Genomic DNA, 15026 nt, shown 5'->3' with positions numbered 1-15026 from the left:
TTTCAGTCTGGAAATTTGCTGTATTATTTCCTTTTTTCTCTTTTAATTAATTCATTTTTAAATTGTGGTAACACTTGTTATAGATTGAATCATGTCCCTCCAAAAAGACATGTTTAAGTCCTAAACCCTGGTCATTTGAACGTGAACTCATTTGCAAATTGACATTGGAAAATGTTATTAGGTGGGCCCTAATCCAGTATGATCAGGGTCTTATAAGCAGAGGAAATTTGAACACAGGAGACATACGGGGAGAGAAATGGCCATTTCTCTGACAGAGGCAGAGATTGAAATACGGATTGCCAGCAAGCCACCATCAGAAAACTACAGACTTCAGAAAAAGCAGGGCCCTACTACCACCCTGGTCTGGGACTTCTAACGTCCAAAGGTGTGAGATAATATGTTTCTGTTACTTAAGCCAAAATGTTTGTTGTATTTTGTTACAGCAGCCATGATTATCTAAGACACATCTATATAAAATAAAAACAGAATTTTAATTGTATGATTCAGTGACATTAATTACTTTTACAATGTTATGCTGCCATAATCATAATCCATTACCTTATCTTTTCTATCACCTCAAACAGAAACTCTGTGCCCATTAAGCAGGAAATTTCCATTCCCCCTTCCTCCAGCCACTGGTAGTTTCTCATCCACTTTCTATTTCTAGCCATCTGCCATTTTAGGTATTTCATATAAGTGTAGTCATGTGATATTTGTCCATTTATGTCTGACTTTTTTCAGTTAGCATAATGTTTTCAAGGTTCATACACATTTCATTCCTTTTTATTTTTTATTTTTTTACATGGGCAGGCACCAGGAATTAAACCCAGGTCTCTGTCACGGCAGTGAAAACTCTGCCACTGAGTCACAGTTGCCTCCCCCCCTTTTTTTTCTATTCCTTTTTATGGCTGAATAATATTCCATTGTAGGTATATGTCACATTTTGTTTAGCCATTCATTTGTTTATGAACACTTGGATATTTTTCAGGTTATTTGGCGATTGCGAATTATGCTGCTATGAACGGTGATATACAAATCTGTTCAATTCCCAATTTTCAGCTCTTTTGGGTATATATGTAAAAGCAGACTTGCTGATTAACATGGTTATTTTATGTTTAACTTTTTGAGGAACTGTCAAATTGTTTCCTTTAGCAACTACACGTTTTACATTTCTACCAGCAATGCACAAATGTTCCAATTTACTTTACAACCTTGCCAACAAGTATTTTCCATTTTTAACATAATCAACATTCTAGTGAGTGTGAAATGGGGCATCCATTATGGTTTTGACTTGCATTTCCTTAACAGTCAATGAACGCTGAGCATCTTTTCACTTGCTTAATGGCCAGTTGTATATTTTCTTTGAAGAAATGTTTGTTCAAGTCCTTCATTCATTTTTTTAATACAGAGATATATAAAAGGAGATTGTATACTAATGGGGTAAAGAGAACTCTAAAGAATACAGTAATAGCAGATATAGAAAGCAGACACTACCTCTAGAACTGAGGTAGAGCACCCAAGGAAAGAAGAAATTTGGCTAAGGTCTCAACCTTCACCTTCTGCCACCAGGCTGAACTCTATACTTTGTTGGAGAGAGTGTGTTGTGACCCACTCTCTGATAAAGACGCTCACTGAAGTTCACTGACGTGCACTGGGAAGCCCTCCTTTTGGGTGCCCAAAGAAGCCATCCATGGAGAGATGCTGCATTGTGGAAGTTGCTGGAAAACTGCCCACAGGGGTGGTGTACTGGAAAGTTGCTCTCTGGGGTGCTAGAGGAAGCCACTCATGTGGATGTGCTGTGTGTTTCTTGTTGCCAAAGGCTGCAGAAGCTATGTGCTTCAGGAACCTACCAAGCGAACACTTAAGAACCAGGAGGAGAAGCCCCTTTCTCCTGTAGTGGCTTGCCAGTGCTCTTTACTGACAAAGCCTAACATTACACTAGGTGGCAAAAGGGAAATGTTTGCATGGTGAATCCCCATCACTGCAGAGAAGGCAATTAAGAGTGGATTTTTGGAGCTGAGAGGCTGTAAATTGATAACTGGTACAATCAGCTTTAAAAAACTGTCTAGTACTATCTACTAAAATTAAAATACACCTACCTTCTGACTCATCTACCTTTCCACTCCTAGGTATATACCTAAGGGAAAAAAAAGAGTAAATACATCCACCAAGACGTGTACAGGCATACCCTGGAGATATGGTGGGTTTTAAACCACTGCAATAAAGCAAATATTTCAATAAAGCAAATCACACGGATTTTTTGGTTTCCTAGCACATATAAAAGTTCTGTTTAGGGGGTATGAGGGTAGTTTAGTGGTAGAATTCCTGCCTGCCATGTGGGAGACCTGGGTTCGATTTCTGGCCCATGCACTTCCCTCCTCCCCCCGAAAAACAAGCAAACAAACAAACAAAAACAAAATTTCAACGAATGGTGCTGCAATAAGGGAATACTCACATGGAAAAAGAATGAAATGTGACCCTCGCCATACAGCATACAAAAAACATGTATGTTTATACTGTAGAGTATTAAGTGTGCACTAGCATTATGACTAAAAGAACAACATGCACACTTTAAATAAAAACATACTTTATTGCTAAAAATGCTAACCATCATCTGAGCCTTTAGTGAGTTGCAATCTTTTTGCTGGAGGAGGGTCTTGTTGGCTGTCCAGGGTGGTGGTTGCTGAAGGGTCAGTGGTCAGTCAGGTGGCTGTGGCAGTTTCTTAAAATAAGACAACAATGAAGTCTGAAGCATTGGTCACTCTTCTGTTCATGAAACATTTCTCTATGTTCTATATATAGCATGTGATGCTGTTTGATAACATGTATTTACAATAGCACATCTTTCAAAATTGGAATCAATACTCTCAAACCCTGCTACTGCTTTATCATGTAAGCTTATGGAATATTCTAAATCCTCTGCTGTCATTTCAACAACGTTTGCAGCATCTTCACCAGAAGTAGATTCCATCCCAAGAAACTACTTTCTTTGTTCACCAATAAAAAGCAATTCCTCATCTGCTAAATTTTATCAGAAGATTGCAGCAATCCAGTCACATCTTCAAGCTCTACTTCTAATTCTAGTTCTCTATTTTTAAAAAATGTTCTTATTGCCAAATCTTTACACACGTACAGTCCATACATGGTGTATAATCAATGGCTCACAATATCATCACATAGTTATGTACTCATCACCATGATCATTTTAAGACCTTCACCCATTTTTAAATTATTTGTCTTTTTTGCTGTTGAGTTAGCTGTTCTTTATTGTATTACTTCTCTTCCTTCTTATCTAATTCAGGATCTCATAGTCTTTGGATATTATACATCCTGGACTATGTTTTCCTAATCTCTTATATTTCTTTTTATTTGTCTTTAATGCTCTATTTACAAGATTTTCCTAACTTTAACTGACAATCATTGTACTGAATTTGTAGGGCTCCCTTCCTTGTTCTTTGAATATTTCCTTTTTAAACTACCCTGCTTTTATTTAATGGTTGCAAAATCTTTTCTTAGTGGAGTTTTCTTCTGCTCCCTGTGTTGTCTCTGTTTCCTCTGAGTTTATTTTTCTATATATTTTTTTCTTTTTTTTTTAACATAGTCAGGTACTGGGAAATGAACTGGGTCTCCGGCACAGCAGACAAGAACTCTGCCACTGCACCACCATTGCCTGCCCATTTTTCTATTTGTTTTGATCTCTGTTTTTTTTGTTAGAGGATTTCCTCAAAAAATCACACCCCTCTCTTGACTATGGCCAGTGTTCCTGAATTAGTAGGCTTTGACAGAGTCTCTCCTGAGAGAAAACCTCCAGCTTCTGCTACGGTGAAGGAACAGTTGTTGCAGACCACACAGGAAGATTTATTTGTGAATTTGTTGATTGAAGGTATCTTTATGTAGGTTTTTCAATTAAACTTCCATTTTTTAAGACAACCAGCACTACCACAGTTTCTTGAACCCTTCTGTGGTATGATTTGGCTTATTTTTTAACTTCTCTGACTCTATCCCTTCCCCACCCCATTAAAAACACTGAGCTTTCAGCTTTCCCAGATTAAGTCAGTCACTACTAATCCATCTGCTTTTTTCTTTTTAAAAAACATTTTTTATTATGAAATATAAACATATATACAAAAATGAATAAATTTCTAAGTACACTGTAACAAGTAGTTCTAAAACAGATTTCAGAGTTTGGTATGAGTTACAGTTTTACAATTTCAGGTTTTTCCTTCTAACTGCTCTAAGACACTGGAGACTAAAAAGAAATAATCATTAGAAAGATTCAGCAGTCATATTTATTTGTTAAATCCTATCCTCTCTATTATAACTCCTCCTTCTTTTTTGATCCTTCTCCCAATTTTTAAAAACTATTTTATTGGGTAGTATAACATATATACAAAACAAAGAAATAAAAAAGCAATAGTTTTCAAAGCACTCTTCAACAAGCAGTTAATCCATCTGCTTTTCAGCTTCTAAAATGTTATTGGCATCTTTTATTTGCTATGTTTCCTTGGTTCTAGTGCTTCTATGCCTTTTAAATATTTTTTTTTCAAGAGAGGAGAGAGATTCACACATGTTTAAATAAAGCTTTCTGCCATATCTAAAAGAAGGTAGAAAAAACTTATTGTTTTTTTTACTCTACTCAAATCTCATTACTTACAAGAAATGAGATTTTAGTTGATGCTTTGTTTTTCCTAGGTGGACATTCATTTTCTATAAACAATGCCATTTAAATAGCCTTCTATACAAAAGATAGATCATTTCTTTTCACATCTTATTGTGATGCGAATGGATCTTATAAACATTATAAGACGTTTTAAGTCTTTAACATACCCATATAGCATACTCATTTGTCATTCTGAATATCTAGAATGGCATGTACATTCTGTCATTTTTCTTATTTAGTAGACTTTATAAATAGAGAAACAAGAGTTATTGGGAACATTACTGAGCAAAAGATAAATAATTAGCATGTACTGTTGTCTCAGACCACTTTTTTGTTTGGATTACATACAAAATTTCACCTTTCTGATACCTTCCTTGTTCCTAGCTGTCACTTCCCAAAGAGACCTACCTGACCATGCTATTTAAAATTATAAACCACCTCCTCTCCCTCAGATAGCTTTCCTTCTTTACCGTCTTCATATTTTCCATAGCACTAATCACCTTCTAACATATTATATAATTTACTTAATTATTATTTTTAATGTTTTTGATGGTCTCCTTCCACTAGACTGTAAGTTCCATGAGGTCATAGATTTTTGTTTTGTTTGCTGGTTTTCCTAGGTACTTAGAATTGTGCCTGACATATAGTAGGAACTCTATAAATATTTACTGAATGAATGAATAAATAAATGAACACTGCTGTGGCAGCAGGCAGTTTCTGATTATCCCTGTTGCTTGAAATACAGAAAATATCCAAATTTATTCGTTGGTATCTAGAGTTATATTGTAATATGTGTGTATAGGGTGTGGTAGTGGGGGTTGAACAGAAACATTATTAAATATACAATAGGTTATATATAGTTATAAATGCCAAGAGAAACAAAGCAGGAAAAGGGATATAAAATGTTAAGGGGGAGGATAGAGGTTAAAATTCTAGATGGATGAAGTAGGCAAGGTAAAAGATGAATTTGGAGTGAGGATATGAAGGAACTGAGGGTGCAAGCCATGTGGATATCTGGAGGAAGAATATTTCAGGCAGAGGGAGAGGCCAGATACTAAAAGCAAGTATCCAGTGGGCTAGGTTAGAGAGAAGATAGGGGAGAGGAGAAAAAAATAAGGCCAGAAGATAAATAGAGGGGAGATGGCCAGGTCACAATGATGTAGCCATCATAATAGGGTCATTACTTTTTGCTGAGTGAGGCAGGAATCTATTGGAGGGTTCTGAAAAGAGGAATGACATGAACAGGATCGTTCTTGCTGCTGAGTTGAGAATAGAGTGCAGAGGAGCAAAAGCAGAAGTAGGGAAATTAGTTAGGAGGTCACTGAAATAATCTAAGTGAGAGATAATGGTGGCTTGGGCCAGAGTAGCAATAGTGGGGGTGGCAAAAAGTGATTAAATTCCAGAAATACTTTGGAGGTAAAGCCAGTAGATTTGCTGATGAAACTGTTGTGGGCTCTTAAAGAGATAAAGAAATTAAGAAAACATCATGGCTTTTGGCCAAAAAAAGTGGAATAATGAAGTTACCATTACTCATAATGAGGAAGAAAGAAATAGGCTGAGAAAGGTCAGGAATGTCTGAGATGCCTACTAGTCAGGTGAAGGACACAGTTGGACAATGAATCTGGAGTTTAAGGGCAATGTCCGAGTGGTGTTCATAAATCAGAAAATCATAGCTTATGGATGGATTCTAATGATACATGATTGGATAGGATCACCTAGGAGGTAAATGCAGATAGAAAAGAAAGAAGTCTAGGACTGAGCCTAGGGCATCATCAAATATTTTACAGGGTGGGATAATGAAAGGAATCATCCAAATAGACTGAGATGGAAAGAACAGCAATGAAAGAAGAAAACTGATGAATGTGGCGTCCTGGAGTCTTTCAAGGAAAGAGAGATTGTCAAACAAATGCTACCCATGTCATTTACGATGACAATTGAGAAATGACCATTGGGTTTAGCAGTGAGAAGGTTACTGGTGATCTTGAGAAGAGGAGTACAATGGAATGATAATCACATAAGTGGCATGGGATCCAGAGAGACCAAAAGGGAAAACTGAAGAGAGTGTGTGTGCTGGTTTGAAACTATTATGTACCCCAGAAAAGCAATGTTTTAATCCTGATGCAATCTTGTTGGGGTGGCTGTTTCTTTTAATCCTGATTCAATATTGTAGGGTAGAAACTTTTGATTACATTATCTCCATGGAGACATGACACACCCAATTGTGGGTGTAAGACTTTTTGATTAGCTGGACATGTGACTCTGCCTATGTGGGTGGGTCTTGATTAGTTTACTGGAGTCCTTCAAAAGACTAAACATTTTAGAGAAAGTAGAGAGCAGATGCAGACACTTGGAGAACAGATGCTTCAGAGCTGACATAGCCAACAGGAGACCCAGATGTTCAGAGTGGCAGGGCCTAGAAGATGTCACCATGTGTCTTCCTATGAGATGTCAAGCAAGCCAGAACCCAGAGTTGTGTCCCAGAGGAACTCAGTGAAGCCTCACAGATGCCAAGTGAGGAAATGCCACAGGAAACAGAGGCTGAAAGTAACGGAGCCCAGGAGCAAGGGACCAGCAGATGCCAGCCACATGCCTTCCCAGCTCACAGAGGTGTTCCAGATGGCATCAGCCTTTCTTGAGTGACGGTAACCTCTCATTGGTGCCTTAGTTTTGACATTTTCTTGGCATTAAGACTATAAATTTATAACTTAATAAATTCCCTTTTTAAAAGCCATTCCATTCTGGTATATTGCTTTCTGACAGCATCAGCAAACTAGTACAGTGTGTATGCATATAGTTAAATCTTTTAAGGAGCTTTGCTATAAAGGGAAAGAGAGAAAAAGGATGGAAGATGGAGAAGCAAATGGATTGAAAGAGGTTTTTTTTTTTAATGGAGAAATAGTACCATGTCTAAAAATAATGGGACTGATCCATTTGAAAAGAACCTGGTCATGCAGGAGAAAGTAGGGAGGATTGCTGAAGCATTGTCCTTGATTAGGTGAAAGGGGATGGAACTGGTGCACAAGTAGAGAGAGTCTGCTTTTGGGTAGGAGTATGAATAGGTCAACTATGAGTAACAAAAAAGAAACTGGAGTCTATCAGCACAGGTACAGGGAAATGAGAGTCTTTTCTTATCCTCCAATTTCTCAGTGAAGTAGAAAGCAAAGTTATGAACTGAGAGCGAAGATAAGAGAGTGGCAGAGAGAGGAGAAAGAGTGAAATAATTCTTGCATGTGGGAGAGAAAGGAAACCCTATTTGGTTATAGTAAGTGATTCTGTTCAGATTCAATTGAACCTTATTTGCTACTCTTTCATCTAGAATTTTCTGATCTATGTTTATAACAGAAATTGGCCTATAATTTTATTTTTTTTTTAGCTTATGCATCAGGTTCTGGTGCCAGTGATTAAAACAAGTGACAATAATATTAATAAAGAGCATTACTGAGCATCTATCGCCAGGCACTGGGTAAAACATTTCTCTTAATTATCTCATTTAGTCCTCATGGCAACAAGGAAATAATATATTGTTCCCATTTTGTAGATGAGGAAATTGAAGCTGGGGGTAAGAGCACAATAAAGTGACATGGCCAAAACTCTACAGTTAAAAAGCAGAGTTGGAATTCAAACCAAGATTTATGACTCCAAAATCCATGCTTTCAAGCAGTAATTTATGCTAATTTTATAAACTAGCTTTTCAACTGACTCTAAATTTTCATATAAAAATGGACTTATCTTTTCTTTGAAAATCTTAAAAATCTCACAAGGAAAAAACATCCATTACAAGAGTGCAATATTAAAAGGGAAGAAATAAAGAGGTTGTGGCTTATTAATGCAATAAACATCTTATTTCTATGCACAATGTGACCCAACTTAAAACTATCCAACCTCCAATTTAATAAATATTCTTAGGGTAATATGTGAACTATTACTCTGTGAACCTCACCAATCACTATACTTTGTTTTCTGTCAAGTCTGCCTCCCAAAATATTGTAAAAATATTTATTTTTGCAGCCATCTCCATAGGCTAAGCTGAGATTATCTTGGTCTGGATGATTCTTTCCCACATTCTTTCATGTGCCATGTATACTTATTTTGCATATAGCAGCGAGAGAGACCTTCTTTTTAAAATGTTCTGTGTATTTACTGCTTTACAACAGCATGCTGCCCAATACAGTACATAATTGCCAAATATTCAACTGTATAAAATAGTACATGGTGCTTAATCACAAACGGAAAGCAAACCTAATTTTTTGAGGAAAAGAATTGCTACCACACAACACAGGTTCTTATCAAAAGCTACTACACCAGGTGCTTTTTAATTTGCTTAGGTTGATCTTTCTCGTCTATATGTCTCCAAAGAAATGTGATTACTGTCCTGAGCTACTCCCCCTAAAACAAAAACTCAAATTGAACACCTGGAACCACCAATTCCATTGGTTAATAATGAATCATAACAAGCCCCATTTTCTAGAACTTTCTCTTTTAGAAGTGAATGAGATAAGTACATCTTAAGATTCTGAATGTATTTGCTCTGTTTTACTAGTTTTTTCTTTTTTCTCATAGGTACTACCACAGTGAATGGCTTGTACTAAATGTTCAATAAATATCTATTGAACATTATTAAATGAATACAACATTTAGTATTTTGTAGGAATAATCTAAAATTTTATAAACAATACACTAGAAGCTTGAATAGAATATTTCCTTATTATATTATATAATCATAGGTTTTCTTAAAATGTGAATTTTGAGTTATCAACATACTGGTTATTTTCACTCATGACAGCTGATTTATAATAACTTTCATTATCACATATTTTCCTTTTCATCGAAAATGTCAAATTTTCTCAGAGTTTACCTTGAAGCATGACCAAAGACTGTCGGAGTCGGCTGTTTTCTTTCCGGGTGTTTGTTAGTTTTTGTTTCAAGTTTTTAATTTTGGTGCATAATTCCTCCTTTGACAATTCTGTTAAAGGCTCTTCATCCTCACTGGAGCTCTCACCAGGCAGAAAGGCATTTCCCGAATATGGGTCTCTCTAAAAAACAGCAAAAGGAACTTTATAGCATCATCAGAGATTTATCCCATACTATATTTGTTGAAGAGACTTAACCAGACTTACAAATTCCTGTTCTCTCAGGCACTTTCTGCTGCAGGAGAAGAACTGGGTCATTTCAAGAGATCTAGCATCAGTTTCATTTCCCACCCTCCAGATGAACTCAGAATAAAAGAAGAACATCACAGATTCATGTTCGTGTACCTCTTGTGAAGTAGAAATCAAGATTCTGACTTTCTACCTAACTTCAGTGAAAAATCTAAAGCAGAAAAATAGCATAACAGAGTAGAATCAGCAAATGCCATGCAAATTTGGGCTATTTTCTGATACGCAACTGACTTTGAGCAGGAGACTTCACTAGTTGAATTTATTTCTTTCATCAATAAATATACATAGAAAAATTATTACATAAAATAGGGGAGCTTAGCAAGATGACAAGATATAAACCAATATACAAAAGTTTATATGCTTCAGGGCGGGCCACGGTGGCTCGGCAGGCAGAGTTCTCGCCTGCCATGCCAGAGACCCAGGTTCGATTCCTGGTGCCTGCCCATGCAAAAAAAAAAAAAAAATGTTCGTATGCTTCTAACCTTTCCCTATAATACACTGAAAAAAAAATAAGAGCAAACTAAATCTAAAGCAAACAAAAGAGAGGAAATAATAGAGATTAGCATGGAAATTGAAATACAGAATATATAAAAGAGAAAATTAATGAAACCAAAGGCAGGTTCTTTGGAAAAGCTACAAAACTGACAAACTAGACTGACCAAGGTAAAACGAGAGAAGACTCAAATTACTAGAATCAAAATCAAAGAGTGATGTCATTATTGACCTTCCAGAATAAACAGGATTATAGATGAAATGGACAAATACTCTAGAAAGACACAAACTACCAAAACTGATTCAAGAAGACATAGATGATTTGATTAGACTCATTGCAAGTGAACAGCCTGGTTCAGGTAAATAAACAAAACAAAAACTTCCCACGGAGAAAATCTCAGTCCCAAATGCCTTCAATACTGAATTCTATCAATAATGTAAAGAAGAATTAATACCAATTCCTAAAAAGCTCTTCAAAAACCAGAAGAGCAGGGAACACATTTCAACTAGTTTTATGAGACTGGTAATACCAAATGAAGAAAAAAAGTATGACAAGAAAAGAAAACTAGAGACCAATATGTCTTATGAGAATGGATGCAGAATTCCTCAACAAAATACTATCAAACCAAATCCAGCAACATATAAAAATAATTTTACAGGATGACCAAGTGAGATTCATCCAAGGAATGGAAGGTTGGCTCAACAACTGACAATTAATTAATTTATCATATTAACAGAACAAAAAACAAAAATCTCATGATCATCTCAAAAGATGCAGAAGAAGCATTTGACAAAATCCAACAGCCTTTAAGTGTATAAATCTATCAAATTAGATTTATAGAAAAGAAAAAAGATAAATATGAAAAACCCACAGTTAACATGGTACTTAATGGCAAAAGGCTGGATGCTTTTCCCCTAAGATCAGAAACAAGACAAGGATGTCCACTTGTGCCACCTCTATTCATCATTATACTGGAGGGTCTAGCCAGTGAAAATGAGCAGGAAAAAGAAATGAAAGGGATCCATACTGGAAAGGAAGAAATAAAACTAACTTTATCCTCAAATTATATGATCACGTATATAGAAAATCTTAAAGTCTCCACTACAAAACTAGTAGAATGATAAACATGTTCATCAAGTTTACAGAACATAAGATAAAATAAAAAATCAGTTGTATTAGTAAATACTAGCAATAGAAATCCTAAAATGAAATTAAGAAAAACAATTCCATTCATAATATAATAAAAACAATAATCATTAAATGTGGGTCTTAATCCTTCTATTGGAGCCCGGTATGAGAGAATAAAAAGCAGAAAACATAAAGAAAGCTCAGAGCCAACACAGAGAGCAGAGAGATGACATCAAGACAGAGACATTTGGAGATGCTAAGCTAACAGATGAAACCTGGAGTTCACCCCAGAGAGGCTAAGTGAGGACCCAGAGATGCTTGATAGAGAAAGCCACTGGAATCAGGAGCTGAAAGCAATGCAACCCAGGAGCAAAGGACTAGGAGATGCCAGCCACATGCCTTTCCAGCTGACAGAGTAAACCTGGACATGACTGGCCTTTCTGGAGTGAAGGTATTTTCTTGTTGATGCCTTAATTTGGATATTTTCATGGCCTTAGAACCGTAAACTGGTAACTTAATAAGTCCCCTTTGCTAAAGCCAATCCATTGCTGGTATATTGCATTCTGGCAGCTTTAGCAAACCAAAACAACACCACTATCAAGAAAAGACAGCTCACAGAATGGGAGAAAATATTTGCAAATCATATATCTGATAAGGGACCTAAATCTAGAATATATAAAGAAATCTTACAAATTAATAATAAAAAGATATATAATCCAATTAGAAAATGAGCAAAGCCTCTCCCCTACATGGGACCTGACTCCCAGGGGTGTAAATCTTGCTGGCAATGTAGGACATTACTTCTGGGGATGAGCTGGGACCTGGCATCATGGCCTTGAGAAAGCCTTCTTGACCTAAAGGGGGAAGAGAGAAATAAGACAAAAAGTTCCAATGGCTGAGAGATTTCAAACAGAGTTGAGAGGTTATCCTGGAGATTATTCTTATGCATGAAATATAGTTTATGGTATATAGGAGTGGCTAGAGGGAAGTACCTGAAACCATTGAACTGTATTCCAGTAGCCTTAATTCTTGAAGACGAGGATTGTATAACTGTATAGCTTTTACAGTGTGACTGTGCGATTTGAAAAACTTGTGGCTGATGTTCTCTTTATCCTGACTATGGACATATGAGTAAAAAAAAAAATAAGAACAATCGATAAATAAATAATGGTGGGGATAAGGGGTCAAAAAAAATGCAATACTAGTGGTCAATGAGAGGGAGGGATAAGGTGCCGGATGTAATTTCGGCCCCGTTCCTCTAGCTCTCTGCCTAGCAACATATTCAAGCTATTCCATTGGACCTTTCTGCTCTCAGCTCACCCAATCCCTCGCTGCCACCCCTTAGCCTCCTCACCAATCACGCAGCGCGCCTCCCCTGGCCCCCCCCTATTTCCGCCACACCACTATATAAAGCTCTGTACTTCCTCTAATAAACGTTCTGGTGCACACGCCTTGCCAGCTCCTCCAGTTTCCGCGAGTCGCTTCTTCGTCTCGCGCACCCTCCAGACCTTCGAGCCCCCGGGACCGGTCGGCTACCGAGTTCCCCCGTCTGGCTGCGAGGAAGACCCCAGGAGGGAGCTAGGGAAAGCTCCCGCAATAAGGGGTATGGGAATGTATGGGTTTTTTTGTTTTTTCTTTTTATTTCTTTTTCTGGAGTGATTCAAATGTTCTAAAAATGATGGACTGTATCTCCATGAAGATATCTCAATAAAAATATTTTTTTTAAAAAAGAAAATGGGCAAATGATCTGGATAAATATTTTGCCAAAGATATAAAAATGGTCAATAAGCATATGAAAAGATGATGACATCATGCAAATCAAAACCCAAGGAGATACCACTTCGCACCTACAGCGACGGCTAGAATAAAATTTTGATGTGGTAGGTGAAGATGTGCAGAAACTGGAGTTCTCACATACTGTTGGTGGGAATGTAAAAAGTTGCAATGTTTTGGGAAACAGTCTGGCAGTTTCTCAAACCGTTAAACACAGAGTTAGCATATGACCCAGAAATTCTACTCCAATATTCAAGAGAAATTAAAACATATGTCTACACAAATACCTTAATATGAATTTCATAGCAGCATTATTAGTAATAGCCAAAAGGTGGAAACAACTTAAATGTCCATTATAACAGACAAATGAATAAACAAAATGTGGTCTTTCCATACACAGTATTCATCCATAAAAGGAATTAAGTACTGATACATGCTATGACTTGAATGAACCTTGGAAACATTATGCTGAGTGAAAGAAGCTAGTCACAAAAATCCATACATTATATGATTCAATTCATATGAAAGTCTAGAATCAGTTTATCTATAGAGACAGAAAGTAAATTAGTGGTTGTTTAGGGCTGGGGCAAGGGTTGGAAGGGATTATAAAGTATTTGGGGGTTCTTTTTAGGTGATAAAAATGTTCTAAAATTGATTGTGGTGATAGTTGCACATATTTTTGAATATACTTAAAACTACTAAATTGTGAACTTTAAATGGGTGAATTGAATGGTATGTGAATTATATTTCAATAAAGCTGTTTTTTAAAAAGTTAGTTGCTTCTATATTCTAGCAACAATTAGTAAATATAATGTCCAAAAGGACATCATTTCTTAAAAGTCAGGATAGTGTTTACTTGTGAGGAGAGTTTGGGGGTGAGCTTCTGGGGTGCTGGTGAGCTTCTGTGTCTTGATCTGGGTGTGTTCAGTTTGTGATAATTCAACAAGCTGTATATTTTTGATATGTGTACTCTTCAACTGTATATTATACTTCCACTAACACTTTTAAAAAAATATTCAGAAAATGAATTTTTATAATTTCCCTTAACCTTGTCTAGTACTTGAACCAAAATATTTTGTTTAGGTTCTTTAAGCCCTCTTTGAGAACAGCTGACATTAACATATAACAAAAGATGTGCAAAGTCTTGATAAAACTTTAAAGAAAGACATAAAAAAAAAGATCTAAATTAAAGGAGAGTGATCTCATGTTCAAAGATAAGAAGTCTTAAAAATTGATCTACAGACTTAATATAATTCCAGTAAAAATCCAAATGGGTGTTTTTGGAACTTGATAACTTGACTCTAAAATATATATGGAAAAGCAAAAGGTCAAGGATATCCAAGGCAATCCTGAAGAAGTATAGGGAATGGGTCTTTTTTTACAGATCCAAAGGCCTATTAAAAATCCAGAGCAATTAAATGGTATAATACTAGTACAGGGGTAGACATTAAATAAAATAGAAAGGCCAGAAATAAACCCATGCACATAAGGTATTTGACATTGCACAAGGTTGCACAATAGCCCACTGGAGAAATAGTAACTGTTCAATGGAGGAAGGTAGAAAAATTGGTTGACCATTGGGAAAATAAGAGAAAATAGATCTCTACGTATAAATATATAAAAATTCATACACACACATATAAATAAAGTTTATTTAACATAAAAATATATTAAAATTGAATTTTAATCCATCTGAGATATAATATATATGTAAACTTTATAAAACATTAAATGTTTGAGAAGAAAAGATGAATATCTTTTGAACTTGGGGCAGGAAAGGATTTCTTAAACAAAGATAAAGTCATTGGTCATA

The 15026-nt window shown here is 36.1% G+C and overlaps 1 protein-coding gene across 3 annotated transcripts in view; it reads right to left on the bottom strand.

Annotated features, from left to right (window-relative positions):
- Positions 1-15026, bottom strand: part of BEND6 (BEN domain containing 6) — a 79749-nt gene that overhangs the window by 40543 nt on the left and 24180 nt on the right. For 2 of the 3 annotated variants that reach the window (XM_077159240.1, XM_077159239.1), the window contains exon 5: positions 9516-9693. In XM_077159240.1, the coding sequence (XP_077015355.1) occupies positions 9516-9693 (178 nt within the window). Of the gene's footprint in view, positions 1-2614; positions 2723-9515; positions 9694-15026 lie in introns of those variants that run through there. The other variant, XM_077159241.1, reaches the window with a different exon arrangement.

Source organism: Tamandua tetradactyla, chromosome 5 (genome assembly GCF_023851605.1).
Source record: "Tamandua tetradactyla isolate mTamTet1 chromosome 5, mTamTet1.pri, whole genome shotgun sequence".
In the NCBI taxonomy this organism is placed as follows: Eukaryota; Metazoa; Chordata; class Mammalia; order Pilosa; family Myrmecophagidae; genus Tamandua; species Tamandua tetradactyla.
The sequence above is the reverse complement of the archived record's forward strand: the minus strand, read 5'-3'. Positions and strand labels throughout refer to the sequence as shown.